The 14,960-nt window shown below is 29.0% G+C and overlaps 1 protein-coding gene across 5 annotated transcripts; it reads left to right on the top strand.

Moving 5' to 3' along the window:
- Nucleotides 1–1,343: 1,343 nt before the first annotated feature.
- LOC137807560 (serine/threonine-protein kinase PBL34) lies at nucleotides 1,344–5,599 on the top strand. Of its 5 annotated transcripts, none has more exons than XM_068608252.2 (7): nucleotides 1,375–1,873; nucleotides 2,759–3,078; nucleotides 3,179–3,314; nucleotides 4,002–4,135; nucleotides 4,213–4,336; nucleotides 4,854–5,350; nucleotides 5,438–5,599. In XM_068608252.2, the coding sequence occupies exons 1-6, from the start codon at nucleotides 1,732–1,734 to the stop codon at nucleotides 5,300–5,302; spliced, it is 1,305 nt and encodes a 434-aa protein (XP_068464353.2). In that variant the 5' UTR covers nucleotides 1,375–1,731; the 3' UTR covers nucleotides 5,303–5,350; nucleotides 5,438–5,599. The 5 variants fall into 5 exon arrangements, with proteins under 5 accessions (XP_068464354.1, XP_068464353.2, XP_090157003.1 ...); XM_068608254.2 differs by having other exon boundaries at nucleotides 1,418–1,801; XM_068608253.2 differs by having other exon boundaries at nucleotides 1,344–1,801; nucleotides 4,854–5,599.
- Nucleotides 5,600–14,960: the final 9,361 nt, after the last annotated feature.

The raw sequence follows: 14,960 nt of genomic DNA, 5'->3' as shown, positions 1-14,960 counted from the left end.
TTGTTACTTGAACAATTAAATATAGTAATATGATGTTATATTGTATTGTTTTGAATGATTGTGGATTGTATATAATTATGATGTGATTTCATTTGAAGTTATATACCTATAATATGTTAACTATTTCATGATTACATGTATCTAGTATTCTAGTATAGATTCTTAAATTTAATAAAAAAATTATTTCCCTAATAGTCTAACTCATGTAGAGTAAGAGATGTGGTCATGAAAATATGGAGAAAGTATTGCATACCATGAATAAACTTATGTTGTAATAACATATCCTGCTCAGTGATTATGTAATTTTTGTGTGAATCAATTTTAGATTATATCACATATTAATCTTAATAGAGCATTATAAATATTGTGGGAGATGTTTCTTGGTTGTTTTCTATTTTATGTTCATTATAGATTTATATGTGTAAATATATTATCAAATAGAATTAAATAATATGGGATGTATATAATTTAAGAATTGAATTGTAATGGATTATTTATATAAAGATGTACAATATTTCTTATTTTCAATAATTTATGTTTAGAAGTTATTATGATTATATATATATATATATATATATATATATATATATATATATATATATAACCTAAAAGAATAGGACTTATATGAGAAAGATATGATTATTTTCTTTTTAATTTTATAAAACGTTTTACACACAATATACTTTAACATAAAAATAATATAAATTTTTAAATTGATTTAAAACTAAAACAAAGATATTAAGAATAATTACTATTAGTTTTTTTTTTAATTTAAAAAAATAAAGTTTATAAAAAATTGAATAATTACAGTTTTATGTGTACATAATAATAAATATTAAATAATATAACAATAAATGAACCTATAGGTGCTGTGCTAGAGTATCATTCTTCCTCCGTCCAGGCATGTGACTTTCATACTAAAGCCCCAAAAATTATTCTATAATTTTCTCTGTTTTTCAAATAAAATTACAACCGAAACAAAAGCATGCAAATTACAACATAATCATTGAAACAGTTGAGCAAGAAAATTTGTTGCCTACTGTGACACGTAACATCATATTCTTTGCGGACACATTCAAATCTAATACCAACAAAATTATCTTAAAAACTGATTGATTGACAATATAAAATATTTATATTAATAATGTATAAAATAAAAACTCATTTAATATATTCAGATACAAACTTATAAAACCTTAGTATTTAAATATGTGGAGAAATAATGAAACGATGAAGTAAATCAAGAAAATGCAAAAAGTTATAATTCAAAACAGATGGTAAAAAGAAAAGGTGGGAACATAATGTTAAAGAAACATAAAGTAAAATACATGGTTTGTGTTATTAATAAAGTATGCGTGGTAGCTATTTGAAAATATGTGGCACTTGTGTTGTGGGTATAAAGGGTTGATGAATGAATGGCGGTGAACTGCGAGGCACTTCCAAAAAAATGCTAAAACTTTGTTGGACATGAGTTTTGGTAATTTCAAGCACAAAGGTAAAACAGAGAGAAAGGGAGAGAGAGTGTGTGAGAGTGTCCCATTCCCATCCCCCACACAAAAGGTGGTGGGAAAAAAGTTCTTTTTGTACACACTGCGATGATGGCGATGATGATGCCTGCAATCTCCAACACAAACACAAACACCATCTCTTCCTCTTCTCTCTCTCCTATCACTCTCTTCTTTCTTTGAAGCCAACCATGGGTAACCTCTTCTCGCTCAGCCTGTGATTAATATGAAAGTTGTGAGCATGGAGACAGAGAAGAAGTGTGGTTGCTGGTCTGTCCTTAAACGCGGTGTTAGAGGTGCGTGCAAACCTACAGCTTCCAGAGACTCTGCTAACACTATCCCTCGTTCTAGTCTCGTTTATGATGCAGGTACATACACAACACAACATAACTAACAACTTTTTTCCACCTTGGAGAATTCTCCTTCTTCATTGCGAATCTCAACCACTATATTGTGTAGTGTCACTCCTCTCTGTCACACCAATAAATGATGCTTCAAATTTGGCACACCCCAGGAGTCTCTTCTCTGTTTTTTCTTACTTTCTTCTGTTTCTGAAGCTTAACTTCTTCCTTCTAATTCCGAAATAAAAGTTTGTGGTTTTGCAGTATTGTATTTAAAATTTGGGTCTGACTTATCCCCCACAAATTTGTTTTTTAAGCGGAGACGTGCCTAAGCTATATAAGCTCTTATTAGGCACAGTCTTGGGCCAATGTACAACTTGATTTTTTCAAAATACCTGATTCTGGGTTTGCTTGAAATCATGGAGTTTTCTGAGATGGTTATTTTTTTATATAAAAAAAAACTTTTCGTGGCAGGCATTTTTATGGAGTTTAATTATGATGTGGGTAGTTAAAAAGATGGATCTTTTCCAGCTTTCTCGCTGTGCTTTCTCAGAACCCTTTTTCACCATCTTCCTGTTTCAGACACTGTAAGCATAGAGTAACTGCATGATCCCTTTGAAGGAACGTGGGGTGGTACAGAGAGCAAACTGAGCTAGTCCCCCTAGTAAATTCAAAAGGATTTATATTTTTCATTTCTGTAGAGAGGCAATGATTTTTCTGAAATTTGAAGTTTCACAGATTTTGTGGTTGAAAATATAAACCATGTTTTTTTTTTTAATCGTTGTGATATGATGGTTTTAATTGCATTGTCAGATCCAAAACCAAGTTAGATGCAATTATCACAAATCTTATTCATGAAGTAGTGGGAATTTCAAGAAGGAAACCTTCACATTCTTTTTTGTATTGATGCAGCAACCGAGACAAGATACCTGAATGCTAGTAATCGAGAACTTTGTCCTCCCCTTGAAGCTCGATTATCTTCTGATAACCCTGATCCCCCACCCCAGGAGACCAAGGCTGCATGCCAGCTTCTTCAATTTTCATTTCAAGAACTTAAAGCTGCAACTGGAAATTTCAGACCTGATAGCATTCTTGGGGAAGGTGGCTTTGGTTATGTTTTCAAAGGATGGATTGAGGAAGATGGAACCTCGCCAGCTAAACCTGGGTCAGGGATTACAGTGGCTGTCAAAAGCTTGAAGCCAGATGGCCTTCAGGGCCATAGAGAATGGGTGGTTAGTAAAATATCTGCTTTGGGTTAGTAGATTGGTGTTGTAATGAGTTGTTTAGGATAGGTTGGAGATTGAATTGTAACATGGCATTTTGTTGATGCAGGCTGAAGTTGACTTTCTTGGACAGCTTCACCATCATAACCTTGTGAAACTTATCGGTTACTGCATTGAAGATGATCAGCGGCTTCTTGTCTATGAGTTTATGACCCGTGGAAGTCTAGAAAATCATCTATTCAGAAGTTAGTTTCTGCCTTTCCTTTCTACGTAGAAATTATATGGACGACTGTTATATATATCTAGAGATTATGTGGCAACAGTTTCCAGGTTTCCTGCACAAATCGTTCGTTTGCTATTGCTTGAATAATTAACCAAAACTAATGAAGTGATCTGCTTTGGTTAATCTGTGACTTAATGCAACATTGTAGAATTCTTTCTTCGTCTGCATATATTTTGCATTTCTTTTTCCCCTTGTAGGAATGATTTATTGGAGCAATTAGTGTGGCTTGTATCACAACTGATTACTGTCTTTTTCATATAAAACTTAAAATTAACTAACCAAATGTTTGGTGATTTATCATGAAGTGTTTCTTGAGTAGTAGCTAATGACTGTATATAGTAAAAGGAAAAAAAGTTATACATTCTGTGGGAGTTGGAAATACTCCATAGATTTACCACATAAAAATATCAAGTACTCAAGGATATTTAGAAGAAATTTCATGACTTCATACTCTTTCCATAATGTTATCTATATCATCTAATAACTTTTCCTTTTCACTCTTTATTTGCCTTTTCCCTTCATTGCTTTCCATATTCTTGATGATGATGATAGATCTGGAACACCTTACAACTAGTTATTCTGTTCTGGTCCCTTTCCTCTTGATTATTGTAGCTAACAATTAAAGTGCCGATTTTGCCTCAATTTGAAGGAACCGTACCCCTCCCGTGGTCCAACAGAGTTAAGATAGCCCTTGGTGCAGCAAAAGGATTGGCCTTCCTCCATAATGGTCCAGAACCAGTCATTTATAGAGATTTTAAGACATCTAACATTTTGCTTGATACGGTATGTGGTTACTGAAATAAACCAATCAGTTTCAGAGAAGTTTTTTCAATTACTTATTAACATGTACTATTTTACAGGAGTATAATGCAAAGCTTTCAGATTTTGGTCTAGCAAAAGCAGGACCTCAAGGAGACAAAACACATGTTTCTACCAGAGTAGTTGGAACTTATGGTTATGCTGCTCCAGAATATGTCATGACAGGTAAGGAGGACACTCTTTAGCTTCCCATACACCACAAAGCTTTTGCATATGTTGTGGTGAAAGTTGTATTCTAGACAACAATTTCTGCTACAACGCAGACATTAAAGAAGCATATGCCAATCATTACATAATTGTTATGAAGACTGTGATTATCCTTTGTTTATCATGTCAAGATAATTGACCCGATGTGTTTATTTAGCTTGTTTTTCTGTTTACTTATGTCTTTTAGCTTCAATACTTCCAACATTTGCAACACATACACTTGTCCTAGACTTCAGAGGATGTCTAGGATAAGTATTTTACTCGCTAACAAGAATACTCAACTTATTTCTAGTGTCATTGACAAGATAGAGCTTTCAAAGAGCATCAAAATGTTAAAATATGCCGAGACTTGTTAGCATTCTGATGTTTCATCCCATGTTCATCTATCCACACACCATAATATGGTGTAGAAGTCTTTCTAAGACCTGTGAGAACTAAACAACTGCATAATTTTCTGTTTCTTTTCTTTTACCAGGACACTTGACTGCTAAAAGTGATGTTTATAGCTTTGGAGTTGTGTTACTTGAGATACTAACAGGAAGAAGATCAATGGACAAGAAGCGCCCTAGTGGGGAACAAAATCTTGTTTCTTGGGCTAGGCCATACTTAGCTGACAAGCGAAAGCTCTACCAGCTTGTGGATCCTCGCCTCGAGCTAAATTATTCTCTAAAAGGAGTGCAGAAGATTTCCCAGTTAGCTTATAGTTGCCTCAGTAGAGACCCTAAATCTCGCCCCAACATGGATGAAGTTGTGAAAGCGCTTACTCCATTGCAGGAGCTTAATGACCTTGCAATTTTGTCTTATCACACTCGCTTGTCTCAACAAGGGAGACGGAAGAAGAAAGATGGAACTCCACACATTACATACACACAATCCAAGAGCATGAGGGCCTCTCCCTTGAATACCAGCAAGCAGCATCGATGATAGGAAGGAAGTGATCCTCTTCTTTATTGCTGGCTCAATCAAACCAAGGTTGGAATGCCTCCTTTGTTGTGTTGTTGTTGTGTGGAGATGGACGTTTGAAGCTTACATATTTTTTGGGTGTTTAAAATATGTCAGGGCCAGAAGAATGAGGAAAGAGTGATGAATGATGATACATTGATTTTATTTGAGCTCTTTTATTAGAGAGCTAACCATCAATATGGAAAGAAACTTGTCATTTGCTTATGATGTAACTGAGAATTCCCCTATATGTATATGAAATGCCTCACTTCTCAGAAAGTCTTTTGCAGCAACCAGAATCAATTGCATTTTTCAGTGGTTCTTTCTACTTTAATGGCCAGATTTTCTTATCTTAAAATCTATTGACCAAATCATACGTGTAGAGCACACGAAAATTTGTTTGCTACTATAAGCATTCTATATCTTCAGCAGCATTTATTGTATAGACTTTTAGGACATTAAGGCCACAAAGCAAGATGTTAAGTTGTTCAACATCTTCTATTGTTTGGACACATACTCGTTGCAGACCAGTATATATCCGATTCTATATTAATTGGGTAATGTTAAAAAATAAATATCCACCCGAATCAGTATATATACTTGATAATACCAACATAGATAGCATATTTTTTATCTTTATGCATAGCATAATTGTCTGTGGACTGTATTCTGTTAATATCTGTCTTGCTTGATAATTTGAATAGGAAAAAGGAATCTGAATTTGCTTTAACTTATTCGTTTTTGTAAGAAAGGTAGTCACAAAGTTTCCATTACCCTCAGTAATTTGAAACTTATGCCATTCCTAGCATCAATCATGCTATAATCTTTCGTAAGCTAGCACCGTTTCTTTTGAAGATGCCTGGCATGAGAGAATAGGCTTCTGTTCTTTTTTATGGGCACATGATTAGGCTTTTTTCTTTTCAATGATTTGACATTATAGATAATAAAGGTGTCCCGACCAAATTGAGAATACTTTCATGGACCATGTTGCCCCCATCTCTATAGTTTTGTCACATGCAATGCAACTCATCCATTGCTCAAATTACAAAATTCAACAAAAAAAAATTTGAGGCTTAATAGTGAGGAATTCACCTTGGTAATGATGACACGGGATCTAAATTTATGATTCTGCCTATAATGCTGACTAGTAACCAAATTTCTCACTGAACTTTTATTCTTGGCCAAAGAAAATTTTGAAACACAATGCTCTTGCGACTTCAAGTTGTTTGGTGCATACCTTTTTAATAAAAAAAAATTCTTGGTTTTCACATCTACCCTTTTAAATCAATATTTATTCTCAAAAGAACAGTGTCCACCGCAAAGTTGATCATGGAGGTGTTTGCTTTTTGGCAAAAGAAATGGAGACATGTATACGTACTACTCACTCCTGGTAGCAAGATTCTTACTGATTCAACTTACAATATTTACCTCAGCAAGATTAGAAATCTGGGACAGGACGCATGCTTGGTAAAAAACAGGTAAACATCCTCGTTAACTGGGGACAAATGAATAGTACAATGGCAACCCAATCACTATTATAGGCCCTGCCAAAAGTCTGTGATATATCTTTATTATAGTTGTTAAAGCTACACTTACGAATCCAATTCATTTCCTGCAAGAAAGAAACCCAGTGAACACCATATCGTGACAAGAAGCCAGAAAAGTAAAAGGCAGGAATACCAGCAATAATGCCTTCTCAGTGGTTACTTAGGTGGCGACGAAAACCTTTTTCTCTCGCCTTATTATACCAGCATGTGCATATCCAAGCTAGTGGCAAGAAGATTCACTGACCAATTATTTAACCTGTGGGTACTCAAATCATAAGTAGGCATGGTTTAAGACCAAAACACATTACCCAATTAATATCCCAGCATGCATATTATTATGATACAAATATTGGACTAAATATCTACTAATGTTTGACCTTATCTTATCACTATTAGGATAAATCAAATGCCTCTGAATGGTCCATTTTTAACACTATGCATATGCTCCTTCAGATAAACAAAAAATTAGGCACTAAATACAGTTAACTAGGAGGTTTTGAATCAGGAAGTAGTGTGAGTGACACTAACACCAACACTGCAATCAAACACACTATGGAAAAAAATGTAACATAGTGATACCAGATTCCCCTCCTTGCTTTTCTGAAACAATGAGCGTCAGGTAATACGGTTCAATGGGCAAAACTCCTTATCTATTATTACCCTTCTTTCCTTTTTCCCCTTTAAGAAAAAATTTGTCAGAATGGTGCATCATTTCTTTGTTCTTGTAAGATAGTCCATATTCTCTAGGACGTGCCACAGAAATCCAATACGGTGTCAATTTTTGAAAAAAAATAAAAGATTTAACATCTTGGTGATGTTTAGTTCCCAGAAAGTTCATTGGAATCTTATAATTTTGAACTAAAATTAGACCCTTGTTGCCATATCTGCATGATTATGACTTTCTGCAAGAACTTCCAAAGAAAGTAGCAACCTTCTTGTTCAGGGGTCAATCTGGTTTATGCCCATGACCTTGAGATAAACTATGCTACAATTACATATACTCAACATTCGTGGGCTTCAATGTCATCAAATGTAATCATTCATATCTCAAATTGGGTTTTGACAGCAGGAACTGTTAATAATTATGTTCTAAACCAACTCCACTTATTCAAACTAAGTGGTAACCATATTTGATTTTTGTATTGTTCAACTTTTTTTAAACAAATTTACCTATTTAGGTAACTTTTGTTTAAAAAAAATGCAAGTTTAAGTCACTGGTCATTTTGAAGTAGTGTTCACACAATTAACAAATTTACTATATTTTTAACACTGAGTTGGACATTTAAATGATAACTTCTTCTATTTTACTTTTTATGCCAATATTTTAATTTGAAAATTTAATTTTATATTATTATAAAATAATTATAAATATATTGACGTAGTTAGTTAGAAACACTTAATTTATATATTTTTTTAATTATAATAGTATTTTAAAAATAAAAGTTAGCCATTTGATTATTTTAAAACACACATAGTTGTTTTTAATGATAAATTTTTAATATTTTTTAAAATTTTGGACTTAGGTTAATTATTTCATTATAACGAGTTTTATTAATGAAATTTAAAATAGTTAAACAAAATTTTTAAAAAAAATTATGGTAAATATTTAAAAAATTATTTTATTTTTAAAATAAAAGTAAAGTGTAGAAAATATTGTAATATTTACATTAATTAAAAGTAACATACAGAATACTTATTAACATATACATTAACATTTTTTATTGCAATAATTAAAATTATTATGTAATTTATTGAAATTTTTTTATTTCATTATTAATTTAAAAATAATTTAAATGTATTTTTTTCTCTTTGTAAACTAGAAGTGAAAAATAATATTGAAATAAATTATGATAAAATCTTAATTAATTTTTCATTGAAAGAAAGATAAATTTTATAATATATATAACTTTCATTGTGCATGACAGTACATTTCATTTCATTAAAATGAACACTTTTTTACTCATTTCATTGTGAATAGGTTGTAGTTTATCTTCATTATAATCCTTTAAAATACTCTTTTAAATTACATAAACAAAACTCAAAATATTGGAATAATAAACTTAAACTTAAATTTAAAAACACACAGAAATACATATTAAAATAATTAAATACATAAAATTTTATTTTAAAAAATAACACCGTTATAATTAAAAATATAAATGAAGTGATTTTAATTAATTACATTAATTTTCATATATTTATTATTAGTTCACACAAACATAATTAACATTTTAAATATATATATATAAATAAATAAAAGATCATAGTAATTACTTACTGAAAAAAAAAATCATTTCAATTAAAAAAAATCATTTAAATAATCATTTTAAGAAATACAAATTGTTAGATACCATTTATTCATATAATGTCAATCCCAATTTTTTTAAAATTCTCCTCAAATACCTAAATAAATTAAGAAATTGTCCTATTTTAGGTGAAAACCCACCATCTTTCATATAAAGTATTTGAAAGTCAATTTCTTAAAAAAAAAAAAAATTTCTAATAGAGTAAAGACATAGTTAAGTGTAAGAATACAAATATTATAATTGAGATGAAGTATTAATATATATATATATAAATTAATTATTCAAACTTCATTTAAAAAAAATAATCATTTCTTTAAAATACTTTATCTCTACATTTTATATCTTCTCTTTTAGAATTCATCATTTCGTATATAAGATCATGTCTTAAGGATTTCAGTGAAAAATAAAGCAAATTTGTCTAATTAGAATTTGTTTAGAGTAAGTTCTTTTTTGTCTCTTTTCTTGAGTTAATTTTGGGAAGTTTTGCATGCATGATGACGAGAAATTTTACATATGGTCCTTCTAGGACAAGGATGCATATCTATTAGTTCACGGTCACAACAATTTGCTTAAGTAATTGATAAGAGTTTTTTGTGTTTAGATTTAGATTTACTGTATTTTAGGAGAAGTCATAAGCTTAACTTTAAATAAACAAGCTTTAACCAGTAACTCAAATGATTGATTTTTTTTATAGAACCTAAGGATAGATGATTTAGGTGTGAATGCGATTTGATCACAAGATTTTGATTTCTATGTAGAGATTGTATTTTGTTTGAAAACTATTTAAATAATTAAAATTGAGTGATATGTGAGTTTTGGTTAATAGATGATTGTTTTATAATATTTTGAAGATACTCTTGTTCAAAAGTTGATATAATGACTAGGTTATGTATGTTAAGGTATAAATAATAAAGTTCCTCAAACTGTGTTTTGAATGTGATTTAAATGAATATAGTTAGTTCTTATGACTTTCCATGTCTTAGTTTGTGGATTTGATGTGAATGAGTATATATATTGAGTTTGAATAATCAATGTTGAATTGAAATGAGTAAAGGATGATATTTAAGCAGATTACAATTGTATTTGTTAAATGAATTTTTGGTAAAACTTTGAACAAGTTTTGGTTTTGCTACACAAGGTTGATTTTTTGATATTTTTGTTGAAGCTTAAGATTTTCATCCAAGTGAAAATAGAACATAAATTCAAGTCTTGTTTTTTTTGTATATTTTCATTCAAATGAAGAATTTTTCGCTCAAGTGAAAAAAGAATTGCAACTCAACCCTGCTACCAAGCGCGGAAAATTTCACTCAAGCAAGTCAATATTTGCTATTTTTTTCTTTCTTTCTTATGATTTCTTTAATAATTGAATGCCAATGTTTTTATAAATTCAAAATAAATAATAAATTTTGTGGTTTTATTTAAATGAGTTAATGTTGTATGATAATGGTTTTTGAAAATGATTAGAATTGTATAAATTTGGAATGATATGTGAATCATTATTTACCAATGTTTTTATAAATTCAAAATGAATATTAAATTATATATTTAATTGATTTGTGATTTTATTTAAATGACTTATGTTGTATGATAATGGTTTTTGAAAATGATTAGAATTGTATGAATTTGAAATCACAAATATGAGATGATATGATATGTGAATCATTATTTGAGTTATGTATTAAGTAAATAGACTTATTTTATAACAGATATATTCTTATTTCATTCATAATTTAAGTAACATAAACTAAGATATCAAGTGGTAAGAAGTTAATATGAAAGTTCTTACACAATGTGATATATGTAGATGTATGCACTTAGGTTGTAATGAAGTTACACTAATCCATTATTATTAATTAGATTTTCTTGTAAATCTAAGTATTATTTTAAATTATATGTTAATTTATGGTAGAACATACTTAATACAAATCTTTTAAAAAAAACTTCAATTTTCATTTGTTAAATATATATATATATATATATATATATATATATATATATATATATAGATAGAGAGAGAGAATTATGTGTAATTTATATTTGATGATAGATTTGTATTATATTGAATTGATTTGCGAATTTGTCAATTATAAGGTTTTTTTTATACACATTTGTATTATGAAATGCTAAACTACTATCATTTTATTATGTATAATAGTAAATATAGATACATATACATAACTATATCAAGAAAGGAATAGAGATCCACTCCAAACTCTCTCTCTTTTTTAAAAATGTATATTTATATATATTTGTCATGTTTAAGTAATATTATTTTGAAATACTTAATAGTTTGTAAATGTCTTTCTTATGCTATATGTTTTCATATTTTTTTAGGGGGTTACAAATAGTACATTTTTAAAATTCAAATAATCTTAATATTATATCATAATTCTTAAGATATGGTTAACACAAAACACGGTTTGTAACTTTTTCTTGCTTCTTCAATTACTCTAACTTCACGCATAAGAAATAACATTCTTTTAAGTTTAAACTCCCAAATGGAGATACAAACTTAAATATTATTTTGGCACTTAAATCTTAAATGTTTTTTGGTACTTAAATCTTAATCTTAAACGCTTACATAATAAATTTAACTACTTCAAAAATATATTATTTGAGAAACATCATTTTACTAGTTAAACATTTTTTTTAAAATAAATCGAACATAATTAATTTCACAAGAATTTTTATGATGCTAAAAAAATTTAAGAAATTTTACTTATTTACTCATTTTTATTAATGAAACTCAGTATCAAGTTGTTGGTGAGTTGCAATGTATTTGAACTTGTTCAACTATTGACTTGAAAATAAATATAACAAAACTCTTAAATTTATTTGTTCATCCTAAAGACTCTCTCATTATAATTTAATTAATATTTTAATAATATAATAAACAGAAAAGAAAGCAGAAAAATAAATTATCTCATGAACTCTGGGATTTTACCAAAATTGTTGTATTGTGTTTCTATACATGCATACTGTTCATATTACTTGGATTTTAAAAAATTACAAATTTTGGTTCTCTATTATGTGTAGTGGAAAATAAACTGTTCATATATATATATATATATATATATATATATATATATATCATTTTCTTGTAACATGTTTGTGAACGAAATTATTAACATTAATTTTTCAACGTATTTTTTTTTTATCAAAATTTCATTTATTCTTATAAATTAATAGAAAGCCGTATGATACATAAAAAAACAATTTTTTTTTCTATAAAAGTATATCATTACTTAATTTCCCTCTTCTTTGAACAGATATGCCAAAATAATTGTCAAGAAAATTCTAAGTGTAACTTCTTTTAACATGTGTTCAATATTCCTATGAATTAAGTTTTTTTTATAGTAATTTCTGTTAAAATTTTCAATCTACTGAAGAGACAAAATATTTTATATTACTTTTCAAATTGAGTATTTAATGTACTAAATATTTTTATTTGTGAAATTATTTAAGTCAACATTTAAAAAAAATCCAGTTTAAATGTGAAGTCAAAAGTTTAAAAATCTCTAAGATGTAGTTAAAAAATGGTTAGTATAAAAATAATAATGAACATAAAAAGATTGATTCATAAACAAAAATATAATGAAGGAAATATATTTACCTAATTAATAGAATCAACTCAATTGTGTATTTACTATTTAATATTTCTAAATTATATTTTCTAATTTATAATTTATACAAAATATATTCAGAAAAATCAAATTGTTAACCCTCTCCTATTTTTTTATTAACAAAGAATAAATTAAAAATAAGAACAACACTTTAAGTGTCTCAACTCTTATACAACTTATATAAAATCACGCCAATAGGACAATGCTACTGTCCTATTGTTGATAATATAAACTATGAAATCTACACGCCAATATGACAATGTTACTGTCCTATTGTTGAAGATATAAACTATGATGATTTACAGAATTAAAATGTTAGGGACACAACTTTGCTTACATAGTTTGTGAAATTTTTTATTTATTTTGACTTAATTTTAAAGTATTCAACTCAATAACACTATCGATGAAGAAATTTAAAGTAAAACATTACATATTAATATTAATTATTGTAAAATATTACATTATTATAATAAAAAATTCAAAATAAAATAATTATAAATTAATTAACTCTATACTACATTAATTAAAAGAAGTCAACTACAACAACATAATAATACTATAAAGTTCTATCAAATCATGGAGAATAATACTAATTTATTAATACAAAAATCTTCATTTTATATAAACTAAATCATAATTAAATTCAATTAAGAGTTTAACTACAGTTTACTCGCATTTAAAAATACACATAACTTAAAATAATAAATATAAATAAATAATGCTTGTTTGGGTCATCCATTTCAATCATAAGCAGTGCACCAAACCAAACCCATGATTTAAAAGAGAAAAACTAAACACTTTCCAACTAAATTTGACTTTTCATTGTTTATAATTTTTCAATTCAATTTTCTTACTTTTAAATTAATTGGTTCCATTTTGAAAGTCCGTGTAAGTAATATTAGCTTTCAAGAAACTCATTTTTTCTAATAAATGTTTCTTTTATACACACGAATGTGGAATCTAACCATCAATCTCATTGAAAGATGTATAACAAGAAGGGGAAGAATTTCATCTCAATAACTGACATTTATCAGTTGCAGAGACATACATATATATATAACTGTCATTCTTGTCCGTGAATCATTAACTAGTCTCCCCTAAAGCCAAACAGCTCCCCAGCCACACTTGAAGGAATCAAACATGGACACTAGTGTTATAACACTTATAACACAATCATTTATCATTAGCCCCAAAGTACCCTCCATGTGGAACCAGCAACTCTAATGAAACTAATTAATCTTGGTCTCCCAAAAAACCAACACTTTTTTTCATTTTCAAATGAATTTGTCTAAACCAGCTGTATCAAAACCAATTAACACTAGTTCAACTTAAACAGTACCTCAAACCAATCATCAAGCGCCAATGCTGTGTTAACAAACTGTTTATCACACATGCAATGCAATACAAGATCAAGTCTTTATAGCAAATAATTTAAAAACATGATCTTTGACAAAAAATATTGAAGACTGTTTGTTTTTGTAAACACACTAATCCGTATTCAGAAGCACTTTGGATCGTCAAAGTACGATAAAAGAGTTTACTTTGGAAGCTGATCAGACGACAGATTTAGTCTCTTGTATATCTAACTGTTCAAACTGACACAAGATAGCCTCGATCTTTGTCCACTTTATCATTGTTTAATATCTAAAGATTCGATGGTTACCAGGGAAAATGAATTGGAAATCGTATGTAGATAATTCATGAAGTTCACATTAAAGATGAGAATGAAAAACTAAAAATGCATATTATATTCCACTACGCTTTCACTTTTTGATCTTTAATTGATCAAATGTGAAGAATTTGGACATGATATATATGCATGGCTAGACTACATAGATCACTCCTCCATTTAGCTTTCGTCTCATACTTTATGTCGGGTCACCTTGATATTAATGTAGATGAGAAAACCACAAGGTAGAACACACACAGATGCAATAAAGTTTGGTCTCAGGTTTCCTACCCAAAATCAAACCAGAAAAACCAGCACCAAATCAAGATCGATCATATATATATGTGTACTTACTTACCTGTAGTGATAATCGCGATTCTTGTTGCACTTGAGTTAGAGCTTCTCTGGATTTACTGGTAGCACCAACTAGTTTCAATTCAAGATTGATCCAACCAAGAAGGAAATGTTTGTGATGCCAATATTAATCAACGTTGG

Source organism: Phaseolus vulgaris, chromosome 3, assembly GCF_051622355.1.
Source record: "Phaseolus vulgaris cultivar YP4 chromosome 3, ASM5162235v1, whole genome shotgun sequence".
Taxonomy (NCBI): Eukaryota; Viridiplantae; Streptophyta; class Magnoliopsida; order Fabales; family Fabaceae; genus Phaseolus; species Phaseolus vulgaris.
Note: the sequence above shows the minus strand (reverse complement) of the source record. Positions and strands in the feature narration are given on the sequence as shown.

Bases quoted from the DNA above. Each gene is read 5' to 3' on its own strand.
- LOC137807560 (XM_068608252.2), top strand. From the start codon at position 1,732: ATGAAAGTTGTGAGCATGGAGACAGAGAAGAAGTGTGGTTGCTGGTCT. The intron at 3,079-3,178 runs GTTAGTAAAATA...TTGTTGATGCAG, and splicing joins AGGGCCATAGAGAATGGGTG to GCTGAAGTTGACTTTCTTGG. The intron at 3,315-4,001 runs GTTAGTTTCTGC...CTCAATTTGAAG, and splicing joins AGAAAATCATCTATTCAGAA to GAACCGTACCCCTCCCGTGG.